This window comes from Oxyura jamaicensis, chromosome Z (assembly GCF_011077185.1).
Source record: "Oxyura jamaicensis isolate SHBP4307 breed ruddy duck chromosome Z, BPBGC_Ojam_1.0, whole genome shotgun sequence".
NCBI lineage: Eukaryota > Metazoa > Chordata > Aves > Anseriformes > Anatidae > Oxyura > Oxyura jamaicensis.
In genome coordinates, this window is record NC_048926.1 from 23181015 (window position 1) to 23199301 (window position 18287).

Here is an 18287-nt window from a genome sequence, read left to right on the forward strand (position 1 = left end):
GCTTTCGGGCGCCTAACTCCTATGAGCTGCTTTGGTTTCAGTGCCTTTGAAAGCCCGTCCACAAATCCCAATGTCAATGCCCGTTTCAAAGTCAAACACCCACACGGACTTCGCTGCAGACGATAGATAGCCCTTCGTAAGTGACACCGGGCTGGCCAAGCCACCTCTGCACGCCCCCGACAGCTATTTCTTCTTCTTCTTTGAATTTTTCCTGCCTCGTTTCGCTCCGGAGGAGCACCGGGGAGGAGGGAAGGCTGCCGTCACGTGGAGCACCTGCCCCTAATTAACCCGCTGCCATCACCCCTCCGCACAGCGCAGTGCGGGTCCTGCTCCTTCCCCTACATCCCTTTTCCCCCTACCCCCCAACCCCCCTACCCTTTCCCCCAGCCCTCAGCAGCCCGGTCCCCGCCCCGTTACCTGCCCGAGCGCTGCGCCCGCCCCGCGCCGCCAGCTCCGCCCGGCTCCGCGCATCGCGGCACGGCTCGGCTCGGCACGGCCCCGCCTGCAGGCACCTCCCGCCGCCGCTCCACGGCGGGGCTCGGCTCGGAGCCCCCCGGCCATGGCTGAGAAAGTTTCGGCGGCGGAGCGGCCGCGGGGCGCCGGCTCCTCTTGCTCCGGCTCCTCCTCCGGCTCCGAAACTCTCTCCGAGGAGGGGGAGCCCGGAGCCGGGCCGGCGGCGGGGCGGCGGCGGCCGGGAGAGGAGCCGGGGAGCCCCGGCGGGCGGGCGGAGGCCGCCGCATCGCTGGAGGAGCGGGACGAGGAGGTGCGATGCGGACGGGGACAGGGATGGGGATGGGGAGCCGGGGTCGGCTGCGACCCCCCGGTGCCGCTGCGCGACCCCCCGGAGCCGCTCCGCAGCATCGCCCCGGGGCGCCCCGGTGGTTTCCGCGGCTCGCCGCTTGGGGCTGCCGCTGGGTGAAGCTTCTGGCTTTGGGGGTTTTGTTCTTGTATTTTATTTTATTTTATTTTTGTCTGGCGGGGGTGTTCTGGGCTTTAAGCGGTGTCGCTTGTGCTAGCGGATCACCTTTGAGTAGCGTCGCTCCGAAGCAAAGTCCTCAATGTCAGAGGGAAGCGATGGGCAAGGCTCCCGAACTACGGTAATCCCCTCGGGAGAGCTGGTGACAGGCCGTGGATTATGGAAGAGCTCCGTGGGTGATAGATCCGTGCTTGATACATGGATACGCGTGCTGTTCCCCTCCCTTCCCTTCTGATTGAGCCACGATACCTGCTAGCGGCACGCTTGGGCGGGGGACAAAACAAAAAACCCTGTGTAACGGTAAAATCACCCTTTTATATCTGAGATGGCTTTTTTATTATTATCATCGTTCGTGTGGTTTGTACTCCTTGAAGGTATTTCTTTCCCTGACCCCGACCACTCTGTATTTTCCCTGACTGCTGCTTTACTTCGCCTCAGTTCACAGTTGCTTGCATGCCTTAGTGTAGTGGCAGAGTTACCTTTTATTGTGGGCAACTTTTTGATCTCCTTTTAGGTGAGGTTCCTTTATTCCATGCCTTTACACGGCTGTCTGCACAAAGCCTTTTTGGGCATTTGGGAGACCCTGGCATCTTTAATGGGATGTCCGTGAAGCAGTGGCTAAAGTTATTTGCAGCTTGTTCAGCTGTGGTTGCTGAGAATGTTTCCTTCTATAGTAACAGCTTGTTTATGTAGCTACTGTTTTCCGCTTCACCCACTCTATTCAGTTAATGCACGGTGATTTGGATTCAAAAAAACCCTGGTTTTGTTCCTTTTTTTACTTCAAATGCTCAGTCTTGGATAATCTTCCTGGTATAATACAACTACATGATCTCTTAAGGGGCGGAATTGTTTGACTGCATGGTCCATCTCTGGTAGCAATAACAGAAGAATAAATGAGGATATATACACATTTAATCTTTTCTTTCATAGAAATATGAACTTGTTTTATTCCCCGAACTGAGTACAAGGTCTGTAGTTGATGTTACAATGGTGCTTACTGTGAGGTAATACATGTTGCTTCTCAGCAGGCCCTGTACACGTAGGCTGGAGGTTGTGCTTACCACAGCTATGTGGTGTCTAGCTGGTTGGGTGCTTAGCTGGTAAGCCTACAAAATATTGTGTAGAAACACACAAAGCTCGCCTGTTCAGTTTGCTGACCTCACAGTCACTGGCAGACCAGTTAGCTTCTGATTAAGGCTGGTTATTTTGGTGTGTGCTTTGGAAGTGAATTACAGGCACCTTCTGAGCTGAAAATATAGGAAGGTTAAGCGCCCCCCAAAGTCAACATTGAATTCATTGGAATTTGGATACTCTGTATGGGCAATCAGATACCTCATCTGCAGTTAGTAATTCTGGAAGAGACCAGTGTAAACTCACTTTAATGTAATAGGGAAAGGTTATTTAGAATATACAACCTTCTCCCTTCTTCTTTATTCCTCGCTGCTAGATTGTTTCATTATTTCAAAAACTGACCTTTTTTATGTCTGTGATTTTTGTGCTTTGGCTTTGCTAGCCCTTCCATTTTGTGGAACCAGTGCTTGCAGCTGAATTCCTGTGTACCTGCAGAGCCACCTGACAAAGCAACCTGTATAATCATCATTATTTTATTTTTGTTTCTGTGCAAGGACACCAAAATGCATTAGGGTGCAGAAATGAACCAAGGCATACTAACTTAAAACTGAGATATCATCTTTGTTACTTGCACACTGAAACCTGTAAGGCTAGTGGAGAAAGACAAGACTAAAGTCTGAGATGAATATACAGATAATTTCAGACTTTGTGCTGCCTGCCGAAAGCCGAGCAGTGAGAGAAATTCCAGAAGATCCCATCTTCATATTTATGTTCCACTAAGTAGTGTCACAGAATGAAAATGTTGATATTCTGTCTTCCCAGTTCTTTTGGTTCCAGTACTTGGTCACGTTCATCCAGGTTTCATTTCTCTCTTGCCCTGTCCTTGTTCCTTTGTCAGCTTGGCAGTGGTGAGTCTGTCACTGCTGTTCAGTGTCCACCAGACAGCTGTGAAACTGATTGTCCTGATACTTCCCTTGCTGCTACTTCACCTGTCACTAAGTTGTTTAGGGCTATGACATAAAATTTATTTTTGAACTAAACGAGTAATTAGAAAGCATGCGCATTTTCCCATACACTCCATGTGTTGTTCCAGTAGAGCTATTTATTCTCCTGTGACATTGTATATAATATTCTTGACAACTCTGATCTTGTCTCTTCCTAGACCTTTTCTTTAGACTAAACAACTCCAGTGGCTTTAATCTTCTCTTATAGAACGTGTTTCTAGACATCTGATCATTCTAATTGCTGTCTCGTGGACTTTTTCCAGCTGGTCACATCTGTCTTGAAGTGTGACATCAAAAAACAGGATACCATACCCAAATTTGGGTCTTGCCAGAGCTGACTGGAACAGGAGGATTACTTCACATGTCTCTCAAGGGATGTTATTGTATACAGCCCAGGGTGCTGTTTTGCAGTTTGTAATGCAGTATGATTTTTATATTCTTTTCTGAAAAATTATATCAATATCTGTATTTTGCTAAAAAAACAATGGTTTGGCTCCTCTGCCTCAGTGAAGGAAACTTGGTGCTGTCACTTACAAAAGGGCTGCTTCTTTTATGTCCAGAAATTCAACAGTAGGACTGAAAGGTTGGTAACTGGTGTTCTAAGTATCGCATCTGAAAGAGTTAATTCCTGGAGGGAAATGAGGCAAGGAGGTCAGGTTGGGAAGAGAAGATAGATCGCTTTTCTCCATCATTATTTAATCTACTGTTCCATAGACTTCACTTTAAAAAAACAACCAACAAGAACAAAAAAGCAATGAAAGAAAAGCTGTCTTTTCTCTCATTTCATAAATGCAAGAGTAAATGTTAGGTTAACAGATTATGACCATTAGTTAGTAAAGTGTTTTTGGTGTCTTACTCTGAGACCTTAGACACATGAAAATGAAACCCAGCTTTAACCTTATGTTGGAAGACTTTGGTTCTGGAGTCTCAGCGCATTTGAATGCTGTGGAAAGCAAAAGCATGAAGTTCAAATTAATTCAAGCAAATAGTTTGTCTGTGCTCTAGTGACATGAGTGAGTGGCTATGCTGACAGAAGCAGGCAGGATGGAACTGCATGGTGGAGATGGCATACCAGATTGGGACTACAGGGGAAGGGATAAATGCAAAATGCCCCAGGATTTTCCCATTTTCCTTTCTGCTGCATTTCTAACTTTTGTACACTAGTCTTACTTTTGGCAAAAAAGTAACTGTGAACAGGAAGCTTGTTTTATGAGGCTTATTGAAAGAAATGATGCCAAATGTCACTGGCTGCATTAGTTGCTCTCATTCAAAATGCTTTATACACTTCAGTCAAGCATGGGATGTACCCTTTGTAGATGGTGGCTTCCAAATCTTAAAGTTTACAGGGCATGTGAGAACTCCCTTGGGTTATTCATATTTCTTAAAATGAAGGTGAAGGCAAGCTATAGATTCTCTGCCTACATCAGTAATCTCAAGGATCTGAAATTTGTCTGAGTTGAGTCTTCTCCATTTCTGTTAGTTGATCTACTAAAATAGCCCGTCTTTCTGCAAACCTTGTCACACTAACAGGGAATACACTTTGCTTACCATTGCACAGTAGTAACCTGGGGTGGATCAGTAGTTTTTCAGAGGATAATATTTTGTCACATAGCACATCTGTTGCCGTTGTCTGAAATGGTTCCAAAAGCTTCTGAACCTGCCAGAATCTGCTGAATTACCATATTGGGTCCTTTTTTCATTATTTTGGATACTTTAGATGCGTTCTAAAAAACAGAACTAAGGAAAAAAAAGGGGGAGGGGAAGCAAACATAGTATTGTTCTCAAATTTTAATTAATTTTCTGTAAATTAAATCTTTGGTATTGAGAGGTGGCTGTCAAAGTTGATGAGAGTTGGACCTGCACTGAAAAGATGAGCACCATGAAAAAACTTGATTTCTGATGTAAAAATGTCACTCACCTTAGATATGCATTGTTCCACATTTTCCTCCACACTATCTACTTGGTGTGTGTCACGTATCAAAAAGATCCTTCACTGTGCAGAAAACTACAAAAGCTTTATTTGTTGTTGCTTGTATAGAAATACCTGAATCTCCCTTCTTGTTGTTCATAGTCCAATCCGTTGTGGCTTCAGGAGGACTGTGTGGTAGGAATTTTTTACTGGGAAGCTAAGATTCTGTCGTGAAAATATTCGTAGCAAGGTGGCAGGGGCGGTGAAGAGAGTGTTGCTCTGAAAGCTGCTCTTTCACACATTTGAGCTTAAGCATATGTCTGCTATAGAGCTACAGTCCTTCCATATTACAGATTGTCTGCCAGATCTTCACCCCAACAAAACTGTAATTTGGGGGAGGGGGAGAAATCAAAATGCATTGGGATAAAGTAAGTGACAAGTGGTGGTAATGTGTGCATGTGCATCCATATGTAATGGAGATGGTTGCAATTCTATCCCTATGTCACTGTGACCCAGCTAGCAGTAACGTTTTTGTTGATTTTTCTTTTTTTCCCTCTTGCTTGTCCTGCTGAAGTGCTAACTGTGGGACACGCTTGAACAGTGTGGGAGATATCATAGGGACTTCCTCTTTCAATTGTTTCAGACTTTCTTGTCTCTGATAGCGATGGATCATTCCCTGTTATTGCACAGCCTGAATGCTGCAGCTACCCAAAGATGAATTGCCTAATTGCAAGAGTGTGATCTTTAGATCACACTAAGGAATGGTAATGCAGTCATAAAATGTATAGTTCTGTGTTAATGTGATGGCAGTGGAATTAACTAAAGACTCATCTAGTCTAGTACAGGCTTCAAACTGTTTCTGTGTCATGTGAGGCAGAGAAACAACACTGCCTTCATTTTTAGATATGCTTGTGATAAGTTACCTATAGAATTAAATACTTATTGCCTAAAGTCTTTGTAGGGCTGTCTCAACAGTCATGTAAAAACACTTTTTTTTTTTTTTTTTTTTTTTTTTTTTTAATTAGGAATATTTTTCTCTCCTATCCTAAGTTTGAAGGAGACTTTTAAGGTGCATGCTGATGTTGTGGTGGGTTGACTTTGGTTGGGTGCCAGCTCAGCTGGTCTCTGCTCTTCCACTCCTCCTACTCAGAAGGATGGGGAAAATAAGATGGAAAAACTTGTGGGTTGAGATAAGGATGGGGAGAATACTCAGCAACTGCTATCACAGGCATAAAATGGTTTGGCTTGACTGGTTTAATGTATTGCCTATTGCTTACAGACTAGAGCAGCAAAAACTAAAAGCAAATGAAATATAACTTACCCCCCATCCACCCTCTTCTACATTTATCCTGAGTGGCGCAGGGAAACGGTGAATGGGGACTGTGATCAGGTCCTGGCACTTCATCTCTCTGGTCACAGTCACTCTCTGCCCCAGCTCCCCATGGGGTCCCTCCCACAGGATGCCGTCCTTCCCGAACTGAGCCTGCAGGGGCTGCCCACAGGCAGCAGCTCTTCAAGACCTGCTCCCACACGGCTCTGTGCCATGGGGTCCATCCCCCAGGAGCAAACTGCTCCAGCACGGGTCCCCCACGGGCGGCAGCTCCCCCCAGACCCCTGTTCCTGCGTGGGCTCCTCTCCACGGGCTGCAGCTCCGGCCCGGGGCCTGCTCCTGCGGGGGCTCTCCATGGGCTGCAGCCTCCTCCAGGCCACATCCACCTGCTCCACCAGGGGCTCCTCCACGGGCTGCAGCGTGGAGATCTGCTCCATGTGGGACCCATGGGCTGCAGGGGGACAGCCTGCTCCACCAGGGGCCTCTCCACAGGCCGCAGGGGAACTGCTGCTGCGGGCCTGGAGCACCTCCTGCCCTTCTGCTGCACTGACCTGGGGGGCTGCAGGGCTGGTTCTCTCCACAGCTTCTCACTCCTCCCTCTTGCAACCTGCTTCATGGTGACTTTTAGCCTTTCTTCAATCTGCTCTTCCAGCGACCCACCCAGTGTCACTCTGGCTCAGCTCTCGCCAGCAGCGGTTCCTTTGGAGCTGGCTGGAGCTGGCTCTGACCTGACATGGGGCAGTTGCTGGGCTCTGCTCACTGCAGCCCCCTGCTACCAAACCCTTTCCATGTGAACCCAACACATATTTGCAACCTTACAGACACAGAAACGTGCTGGGAAGATGAGAGGCTCATGGTTATGGGTTTTATCTAACACAGCTGTGTTGTTTCCTGAGGTTCTAGATTATCTGTACAATAGTAATATCTGCAGCTCCTTGGAGCGACTTTCCAGACATCTGGTGTGTATAAATAAACCTATAACGAGAGCATCTCCCTTCCCACTTGGAATAAGTGAGAGCTGAAGAAACCGATTCATAAATTGACTTGTGTATATGTTTTCATGTGCCAAAACTCTTTGGGCACTTAAAATCCTCATGAAAGGCAGTGGGTGAAGACCTGGTAATTCTAGTGTTCAAAACAAAATTTGAATGCATTCATAAAAGTGGGCCTCTTGTGCCCTTTAAACTTTACAAGCAAGGTAAAATAGTCCAGGCTATTCTTAGTATTTTAGTATCTATAGTATCTGCATGTTTAACTGTGAAATCAAATGTGGAGAAACACCTTTCCTGAAAAGCTGTAGCTCTATACAAGGAGAAGGACTTCTGTAAAGCATAGTCTGCTGTCTTTGCTTTGATGGCATTTTGGCTAGATGTAAGCTGCTTTGAACTGAATGTCAGGAAATGCAACAGCGTAGTGCTACTTTTGTACAGTGAGGAAGCTGTGTATGATGGGGCTGCAGTGCTGGCAGTAACAGCCTGTGTAAAGTTGTGTTTACACAAAGGGATGAAAGAGTCCTAAGTCTTGAGGCAGAAAGTATGAGGGCTGTCAAGTGCAGCATAAATGAGAAGACACTTGAGCTAGTAAGCTGAGCAGCTAGACAGCCTTTTACTGTGGGAATCTTTGTGATGGGGTTCCTTTCCTCTTGGTTTTGTTTCACTTGGTTCTGTTTCCTCTTGGTTTTTGTTTTGGTATGTTCCAACCCTCCTGCCACCAATGGAAAAGTGCCATCTCATACACTGCCATGCTGAAGCATCAACGCATATCAATTTGCATGGTTTATTACCTTGTTGTTTGTGTTACACTGTGCTGGTGAACATTAACAGCAATACTCTTCTGTGCAAGGCAAGAGAAGATGTTTGCTGCTAAAATAAGGGTAAATATCTGAAATGCAGAATTCAGAGACTTGAAGAGGTGTGATGAATGTGAGAAACATAGGAATGCAAATGAAGGCAAAGTTTTCTATTAAAGCTGAACTGCTCTATTCAGAACTGCTCTGACACCAGACAAAGTTTTTCTCTTATAGTCAATACCTTGAAGCAGATGCCTGTTAAGAATTTGGGAGTCAGGCTTTGTCCTGCTCAGCTGCTGTGTTGGAAAATGGCATGTTCAGTCTCTCCTGAGCCCCTCAAAGTTGTTATGTGGGCTTCAAATAATTGACAGGCCAACCCCACAAATTTTTGTAACCTTGTGCTTCAGCCTTAAGATTTGCTTTTGAGTTCTTCTCTTGCAGCTGTGGACTTCAAAATTTTTTGAAACAAGGTTTTTATAGTTGGGTGTTATTAAGGCATTGAGATGTATGACAGACTTGTGCTTAAAACTGAAGTGCTGGTAGCTCTGTGTGAAGTGATGGGGGGAAGGAAAGAGATGCAGGTACTTGAGGACAAGCTAGCTGAGAAGGTGAAAATAAATGTTGAGTAGTGGTAGCAAACTCCACCTTAATATCAAGCCAGGAACCAGTCTTCACTTTTGTTTTGCATATTCAGGTAATTTTACTAATCCTCTCATAGCTGGGAAGGATGCTCTGGTCACCTTTCCCAGCTGAAAGATTGTCCTGCTCCAGCCAAGGAAACAGTAGAATGGGCATCTTGCCCTGATCTACCAATATAACTAAACTGATGAGTTTGGTCCATCCAAAGATGAATTGCAAGTATGTCAGGGGTTAAGTGTTCTGTTGTATAGTTTGGTAGTCCTTGTCACCACCTTTCTTAGTGAATGTTTTAGGTTTCATGTGAGAATGTGGGATGAACATTTTTTCCCTATTTTTCCCCTTAACTGCTACCACCGACAGTCTTGAACTGCTAAATGAGAATTTTTTGCTTAAAATTTTCAACCAGTGCAAAAAAAAAAAAAAAGACACGCAGATGACACAAAGCTCTTCCAAAATGATTAAATGTGGATGACAATAACAAATTATAGGATGGCAGCCTGTATAGCCAAGTGAGAAAGATGAATTCCCTGTTGCCTGGCAGATAAACTTATTGTATTAGAGGTGTTTTGCAGTGTTGCATTTTAACAACAGTGTGTATCTCAATATATTCTTCTTCTTTTTATTTTTATTTTTAATTCCAAGAGGGTAGTGCTTACATATAGAGTGGCAAACTTTTTGTGAGGCCATAGTGACATTCTGGTAGGACTGCATAATTAATTGTACCTGGACTATTAATGATCCTATTGTATGTATTCCTCAGGGTTGCTGGGCTATTAGAGCTGTGGGTGAATGGAGCAGATGAACTACTGCACTAAACTGTTAATTTGATTTTCATTGTTATCTCAGGAAACTTTTACTGGAATGTGATAATGTTGTAGCTATGGCTCAGTGGATGCTTTTATTTTAAGGATGTTATTCAGATCATATAACAAAGATGTCTCAGATGCTGTTCATGCTGCATTTCAGATTCTGTGTGTAGTACATGACAGTGAAGGGCAGGAAGAAATGTGCCTGATATACGATGTTCTGAGCTAGCTAAAAGAATAGGTTGTTTACAAAAAGTCATGGGAAAGCCTGGAGCTCAATTGGGTCTTTATAGTCTTGATAAGCACACAGAGTAATGTAAACTTTCTGGATTTGTTTTAACCTGTTATCTATGGTTCCTTCCTTTGTTCAAATACTGTTGTTATTTGTGGAGCAGTGGCAATAATGTGTTACACCACTGGAGGACATATTCCACACTTAAAGCTGCCATTGATTGATTTGGAGCAAATCTGTAGTAAGCAGGGTACTGATTTGAATGTGCTGTCCTTGTTTTTATTAAAAAAAAAATAAACAAAAAAACACATTTGTCTAAATTACAGACTGAGTAACTGAAACTGCAAGGAGGTAAACTTGGGCATATCACGTGTTGGTCACTGGAGAACAGCTATAGTCACTGAATTTGTGGCTAGATCTTGAGTTGCTGACTGTGAGTTGGAATTACAGCTTGCGCGCAGTTGCATTGAATTCTGCTTAGAGAGCATATATCCTCAAACAAAGTATGCGTTTAGGTAGTCGTTTCGTATCCGCTCTTCTAAGAAAGACGATGTGGGTTGAAGAATATCCGTAATGGTTTACAATGCTATCGCTCTCCGCTGAGTATTACCTTTCATCCTGGCTGCTGTTTTTGTCATCTCCCCGTTTTACTTACATCCCAACTCAAATGCTTAATTCTCATTGGGGTAATGATTGATGGCTGGGGATTGAAGCAGCTGAAACTAAGGGTTACACACAGACAGCTCTGGTCATACTGTTAAAGTAGAAGAGCTACAAGTAGGGTAAGGCTGTGAAGTCTGATATATGAATGAAGAAAGTGAGAGGTTCAGTTAAGGTATAATGACATCCACTAAGGAAAAACTTCCAGTTTTCAACAACTCATGCTTCAAAGCATGTGACTATGTTGTGTTAAGAGAGCCAGTAGACACAAAATGAAGAAATAAGCATGTCGAAGATACACAAAAGCTAAAAGCCATACTGTCAGGCACTTCAGGTGTAAACTTGTTGGAGGGTGAGGAAAAGGTGTACTTGTGAACTTTGGTATGTCAGTAACCACTCAGACAGCTGGGAGATGTGAGCACCATCTTACCTCATCCCCATGCTACCCAAGGGAGCAGCTGTGCCAGGGGCTGTGGCAATGTACTTTGCACACAGCAGACGAATAGCCTTCTGTGTGCCCTGGTGACTTACAAGCAAGCAGGGACAGGTTTTATAGCTGTAGGAGCTAAAGTGCTTTCATTCCAGGTCTGTTTTCCCAATGCGACACTTACACATGGTGTTTTTTGGCATGGGAATTATATTAAGAAAGTAAATTGCAGAAACTGCAGATGACAAATGTAGATGCAGTAAGTCACAGATCTGTCATTAGAAAATAAAGATAGAGTTGGAATTAGCAAGCTGAAGATCTCTGAGGACCTGGGCTCTAATCCAGGTTAAGTAAGGAACCTCTTTCAAAGTGCGTGTTAGTGTCTTGCCTGTAGCTAGTTGCAGTTACTGACATCTTGGATGCTACTTGAATTTCTTCTAAAAACAAACAACTGCTATTGTTATAAACAAATTACTTCAATGGTGGTGTTCTCCCTCTAATTACATTAATGCTTTTCCTTTAATTCTTTGCATTTGGGAGCTTTAATTGATTGTGTTGCAGAGAAGTTCTTTTGATGCTAAAACTTCTTGTGCTCAGCTTCTGGAAAACGGATGCTATGGTTGTCTGGTGATGAGCCTTATATGAAGAAAGAAGTACAGAAATCCTCTTCCTACAAAATGCAGGGCAGTAGAGACAGTCTTTCCCATCCACGTAAGCAAGTAGCATGGTGCATGGGGAATAGATCTGAGGAGGGAAACAGACGGTGCTGGGGACTGCATTGACGCTGGGGGAACTGACTTCAGACCAGCCCTCGTCTGATCCTATGGGATGATGCACTGACATGCTGCCAGTTGTGCAGGAACTGGAGATGCTTCAGGGCTTGTCAAAAGGACGGGGGGGAGCTCACTGACTTGTTTAGAGTGTCTGTTGAGCTTCATGCAACTGTTGAATCATGAGTTGTTTTTTCTGGATGAGCTTAAGTTGAATGTGTCTGCAAGTGCTGCAGTTACAGCTTTGGTTAAACTGTAAACATAAAATCATTTCACTTGAAATCTCTGGATGGGTGTGGTGTTTTTCATTATTTGTTAATCCCTCTGTCTTCATTGATTATTATTGAGGTAATGTGCTTTCATGAGAGAATAAACAGGTGGTTGGTGTGTTAATCCTTTCTGTTTAGATTTGAGTTTGATAATCACCTTTGAGATGCCCTGCATGTCGAAGGCTGTGATTTTTGTCTGCCTGGATTTTTAGAACAGGAACTTTCTTCCTACACACAGCAGCTTCCTTGGCAACTTCATCCCTGTGTTTAGGTATAGTCACTTCTAAACAGATTTGCCCATCTCCTAGGAGACAGAGCAATACCATTACACATGCTATTAATCCTTAAAGATGTTATACATACATAAGTAAACATGGAGGAATTATGTTGTCTGCCTCACACTGTAAGGGACGTGGGCAAGAGGAATATCTTGGCATGTATTTATCTCTCTCTGGTGGTGCTGCTAACAGATGCCTCCTGCAGTGTGTTTTTGGTAATTGTGCCGTGTTTGTACTTGTACAGATAGCATCCAAATAAAGCCAGTTAAGCTGCTTAGATAAACATGTGGGCAAAATGTATTCTCCTAACAGTAGATAATTGTTTACTGTAAGTGTAGAGCTAGGTCACAGGCTTTAAGGACTGGAACCACTACAGTTCTAGTGCATGTGTGTAGAACACTTGCTCTGTAGTGGGTTGGTGATACTTGCATATCAGAAACCTTCAGAAGAAGCTTGAATTTGTTTTTGATATATTGGAGTGTATATTGACAGAAGGTATATGTAGAGTGTATAGCTGTTCTTATTTACTTGTATGTTAGGACAGCTCTAACTCTTCTTACTGCAAGATTTTTATAAACATAAATACACTTTTTAAAGTTCCAATTAATGCAGTGAAAGTGTGGGGGAAGTTAACTTTGAAAGCATTTTTCTACAGATGTAGCACTTAAATTCAGTAATTCTGGTGACTGTGCATGTGTGGGTGATGTGGAGGAAAGCCTTCTGAAGCCACTGAGATATGTCCTATATATTACTGAGTGCTTCAGCGCTGTGCAGGGGTGCTTGGAGTTGTAGTACAACACAACTAAACACAAAGGCCCATAAATGATTATAAAAGCTCCTCCATCAAAATTAATCACTTTCTGTTTTACTGTATTGTACTCATCATACCTCAGTCAAGCACTCATGCACTGGTGATTATCCTTTAAGTGCTTTTATGTGGATGAACAGAAATGATTTGTAAGCCTGTGTAAAATGTCATAAGGCGAAAACTGTACTGGACACATGTACCACAGGTGAGTCAGACCTTCATTGCATGAGTCTTGCATGTGGTTACACACAGCTGCAGCACTGGTGTTTTAAGGCTCTGAATTTGTCTGAAGTTGTCAGAATAAGTCAAGTTCTGTTTTCAATCTCAGCTTCTCCACCAATGCTGCTGTCTCGTGCCATTAGTGACTAAAGCTTGGCTTTGCAGTCTGGTCTGGATGGCTCCAGGTCAAGTTTGCTGAGGGCATCTATAAACAAAAATCTGTGTAGCTTTGCAAAATGTGAGCTGTGTTTCTTCTGTTTTTCTCTATAGCTGAAAGCCAGATTTGGTGCTTGTGAACACCTGTGTAAATCCATCATATCTGATGTGGTTCTGCAAGTGCGTCTTGTTCTCAGTGAAGTCTTCAGATATTCTTGTTACCCTTCAGCTGTGTTGGGTGCAGGTGCCCAGATGCTGGCATTGAGGCCTTTGCGAGAGCTCTCTGGGTCAACCCAAGCAGGGGACAGCCTGTTCCAGCAGACAATCTGCCAAGCTAGTGGCCCCTCTGGGAAAATGTATCATAAAAAGGGTAGTATATGGTAGTATATTGCATGGTGAGGAAGTGAGAGAAATAGCCCTGCAGGTGCTGAGATCAGAGAAAGAGGATGTGCTCCAGGTGCCAGAGCAGTTCCCCACAGCCTATGTAGGGGATCACAGCGTAGCAGGTTTGTGCTGAAGGACTGTAGCCTTAGGAAGGGCCCATGTTGGAGGAGGGGAAAAGCTTGGGGATGAAGGAGGTGCAGAGACAAAGTGTTATGGACTGATTGCAATCCCTATTCCCCCTGCGCTGCATAGGGACAGTTGGGAATGGAGGAGTGAAGTTGAGCCTGGGAAAAGGGAAGGTGTTCTAATTTGTCTTTGTTTCTCACTATCCAAGTCTAATTGGCATTTAATTAAATTTTCCCCAAGTGGAGTCTGTTTTCCCCATGACAGTAATTGTTAAGTGATTTCCCTGTCTTTATCTCAGCCCATGAGCTTATTTTCTTCCTCCTCCTGTTGAGGAGGAGTGAGAGAGTCGCTGGGTGGAGATCCGGCAATTGGTCCAGGACAAGCCACCACAATCCTTAATTTATGTATATAATTCATTTCAAAACCTTTCTAAAGGAATTGTTTGGAAAAAAAAAACGTGTGTGTTGAAGATGTAGGCCTATGCACTACTGGTTGACACAGTGACAGATGGAACACTGCTCAGTTTGCAGGTGATTTATCTCTTTTGACACCAAGCTGAGGAGACGTATTGACCTGCAGGAGAGTAGGAAGACCCTGCAGATGGACCTGGACAGGATGGGTCGATGGGCAGAGGCCAGTGGGATGAGGTTGAACATGGCTAAGTGCTGGGTCCTGCACGTTGGTCACAACAACCCCATGCAGCACTACAGGCCTGGGACAGAGTGGCTGGAAAGCTGTGCAGAGGAAAAGAATCTGGGGGTGTTGGTCAATGCTTGCCTGAACATGAGCCAGCAGTGTGCGCAGGTGGCCAAGAAGGCCAATGACATCCTGGCTTGTATCAGGAATAGTGTAGCCAGCAGGACCAGGGAGGTGATCGTCTCCCTGTACTCTGCTCTGGTGAGGCCGCACCTTGAGTACTGTGGGCCCCTCACTACAAGAAGGACATCGAGGCCCTGGAGTGTGTCCAGAGAAGGGCTACGAAGCTGGTGAAGGGCCTGGAACACAAGTCCTATGCGGAGCTGCTGAGGGAACTGGGGTGGTTTAGTCTGGAGAAGAGGACGCTCAGGGGAGACCTATTGCTCTCTACAATTACGTGAAAGGAAGGTGTGGGGAGCTGGGGGTTAGCCTCTTCTCGCAGATAACTAGTGCTAGGACTAGAGGGAATGGCCTCAAGTTGCACCAGGGGAGGTTCAGGTTGGGAATGAGGAGACATTTCTTCTCAGAAAGAGCAGTCAGGCATTGGGACGGGTTGCCAGGGAGGTGGTGGAGTCACTGTCCCTGGGGATGTTTAAGGAAAGGTTGGATGTGGTGCTTAGGGACATGGTTTAGTGGGTGATGTTGGTAGTAGGGAGTTGGTTGGACCAGGTGATCTTGAAGCTCTCCTCTTCCAATCTTAACGATTCTATGATTCCAGAATGGGTTTGTTAACTCTTATTTATGCACAGTAGGTGTGGAATCACCTTTTTGTGGAAATATTATAATGAGCCTGAAGGAGGGCCACAAAGATGATTAAGGGACTGGAGCACCTCTTCTATGAGGACAGACTGGGGGAGTTGGGGTTGCTCAGCTTGGAGAAGAGAAGGCTCCAGGGAGACCTCACAGTGGCCTTCCAATACCTAAAGAGGGCCTACAGGAAAGCTGGGGAGGGACTCTTTGTCAGGGAGTGGAGTGATAGGACGAAGGGGAATGGTTTAAATTAAAAGGGAGGGGAGTTAGAACAGATACTTGGAAGAAGTTCTCCACTCAAGGTGGTGAGATGCTGGAACAGGTAGCCCGGAGAAACTGTGGGTGCCCCATCCCTGGAGGTGTTCAAGGCCAGGCTGGATGGGGCTTTGAGCAACCTGGTCTGGTGGGAGGTGTCCCAGCCCATGGCAAGGGCTTGGAACTGGGTGATTTTTAAGGTCCCTTCCAATCCAAACCAGTCTGTTCTTCTGTGAATCATGGGAGTGTTTATTTGTGGAAGAGCTCTGACTGACTTCTTCTTGCAGCAGTATTTTAGATAATTACCGAAGCTATATACAAAATGTATTTCTTTTTTTATTTTTTTATTTTTTTATTTTTTTCTCATGAAGTCCTTAAATATATGTAGGGAAGTGGGTACTGGTGCTGCTGAGTTCTGTAGAAGCGACCATGAGTTCAGGTCGGGAGCTCTAACAGCTGTCTATGTAGAGCTGCAGTGTGTGTGCATCAGTTAGTTGTCATCTCATCATCAGCAGCAGCAACATTCATTTGAACACTGGAAATGCAAATAACTTATATTTCAACTGTGTGCCTCCAAAGTGAACTCTACTTTTAGGAAGGGAAGACTATTTGGTTTTTATTTTGAGACAAGATAAAATAAGTCTACTGATAAGATGGAATACTTGAATAAAGAGAGGGCTTGGAAAAATTGGGTTATGTGACGTGATCGACTCTCCTAGTAGCTAATGTAACCTCAGTGGTGCTGGTATGTTCATCTGGGTAGATGTATAACTTTTTCCACTGGGAGGTTACAGGACTGACTAGATTAATAAGTGGAGTCAGTTGAGAAGTCTTTAGAAATCAAATCAGCATGCATGCTGTGCAACATACTACATACATTTCATTTCAACAAATATTGTAAAAATATGTGGAATTTGTCAAAGGTGGATGTTGTAAGTATCTTAAGAGTAGGAGTGTAGGGCTTAGGAGAAAGGCTTAATATGGTAGAAGTTGAGGGCTTGTCTGTTCTGATGCTGGATTTTCCAGACCTTTTGTTTTGTAGGAATGACTGAAAATTCCAGGTCTAATTGGATTAAGGCTTCCTCCCCCTAACAGGTGGTATCGCAGAAAAGACACAAGACAACTGCTGTTTTTTCTGCTGTTCTGCAGACTATAAAAAGTGTTTCCTGGGCCAGGGAAGGTGATGAGTTAGGAAGATGGCTGTGCTGTTCAGCTAGGGGTCTGTGGCGCCGTGTGGTACACAGGCCTGTGGTGGCTGATCGTGTGGCAAGATGGACGCACGCAGCCACGGGTCTGCAGCTGCCATTTGCTGCCTTCACTTCGTTCCTCAGCCTGTGCCTGGCTTCAGCTTCCAGCATTTGCTAGGGTGGCTGATTTACCTGCTGTGTAAGGGCCCTGGTGTGGGTGTAAGAGTATACAGAATTGTTTTTGTGGAGATGAGTTTTTTCCTCCGCTGTGTTTTCAGTTTATTTTCACCAAGCTCGTTGACACCACTTTTTCCTTCAGTGGGTGGTGGTTCTTACCTCAGTTCAGCCACCAGCATGTGCTGCTTTAGTAAAGTCATGCAAGCTCCTTCTGAGCAGTGAAAGTCTTGTAACAATGCTTCAGTTCCAGAGATATGTTTTGAGGTTAGATGCTAAAAAAGCTGGATTCCTTTGTTTAAGAGACACAATGTAAAAAAGAGATTTTACAGGCAAAGGAGGAGGCAGTCTGGCTACTCAAGCACAGAGGGGAAAAATAATAGTTGGTTTATTTGTGTTGGCCTAATTTGATGATTTCAGTAGTAGCAGGAGCACTGGTGCTACTTTATCTGCAATGTCAGTAGCAAGTTCTTGCCTACATACCCATAAGACAGATCTTTCAGCAGAAATAAAACTAGAGCTGGCAGACATTTTGCATTCAGCCTGTTTAAAGCTGTCTGTGTGTCGTCTGTGAAAAATAGAGCATGGCAGTCTGAAGTGGGATGGGGTTTTTGGAGATGCATTTCAAACCAACAGCTGAACTGAAGATTTTTCCAGGAACAACTTTCCTGTTGTAGGGAGAACACCTATAAAAGAAGCCAACCAACCAAAAGCTACTTGTAATAGAACTCTCTAATCCATATACTTCTGATGAAATATGCGAAGTTGTCTCATGCATCACACAAACGGGAATTTCTAAGAACTGATGAGCATTTTAAGTTGTTAAATCTTGGGAGAGGTTCCTACCCTATCATTACCTAAGAGAGATGAGTTGCAGCATTGTGGATTCATCTCGATAATCAGGCTGCTTTACTCAAGACATTGTGGTCCAGATTGTCTACCCCGGTGAGATAATGATTGACAAGAAAATTGAAGATGACACCATGTTTCCAGAGTAGAGGTGGTGGCTAGATTCAGAAAAACAAATGAGAAAGGAATTTAATCTTCTCTCCTATAATGTCTTTACAACAAACTGGTTGTGAATGTGGCTTAGAAGTTCAGGTTCAGGTTGAGAAGGATTCATGAATGCATGTGAAAATCCTGAAGCTTGGAAACCTCATTAAGTTTTGTGTAGCATCCCCATCTCTCAGTTGAAGATTCTTGCAGTGTGTGTCCTGGTACACAGGACATCTGACCCATACAGAGGCTGATGAACTTTGGAAGCTGTGTTGTTAGCAGATATAATCAACTCCCTGGTAACAATGGTGATGGTCCTAGCTGTGTCCAGTAGCTTTGGCCTTAGAGATGGTACAGTCCCTACATGATACTCCAC

At 44.4% G+C, this 18287-nt stretch overlaps 1 protein-coding gene across 5 annotated transcripts in view; it reads left to right on the plus strand.

The window, feature by feature from the left end:
* The first annotated feature begins 417 nt into the window (after positions 1 to 417).
* MAST4 (microtubule associated serine/threonine kinase family member 4) overlaps positions 418 to 18287 on the plus strand; it is a 294272-nt gene continuing 276402 nt past the window's right edge. For 4 of the 5 annotated variants that reach the window (XM_035309516.1, XM_035309517.1, XM_035309518.1 and 1 more), the window contains exon 1: positions 419 to 763. In XM_035309516.1, the coding sequence (XP_035165407.1) occupies positions 560 to 763 (204 nt within the window). In that variant the 5' untranslated portion in view covers positions 419 to 559. Of the gene's footprint in view, positions 764 to 18287 lie in introns of all 5 variants that reach the window. The other variant, XM_035309515.1, reaches the window with a different exon arrangement.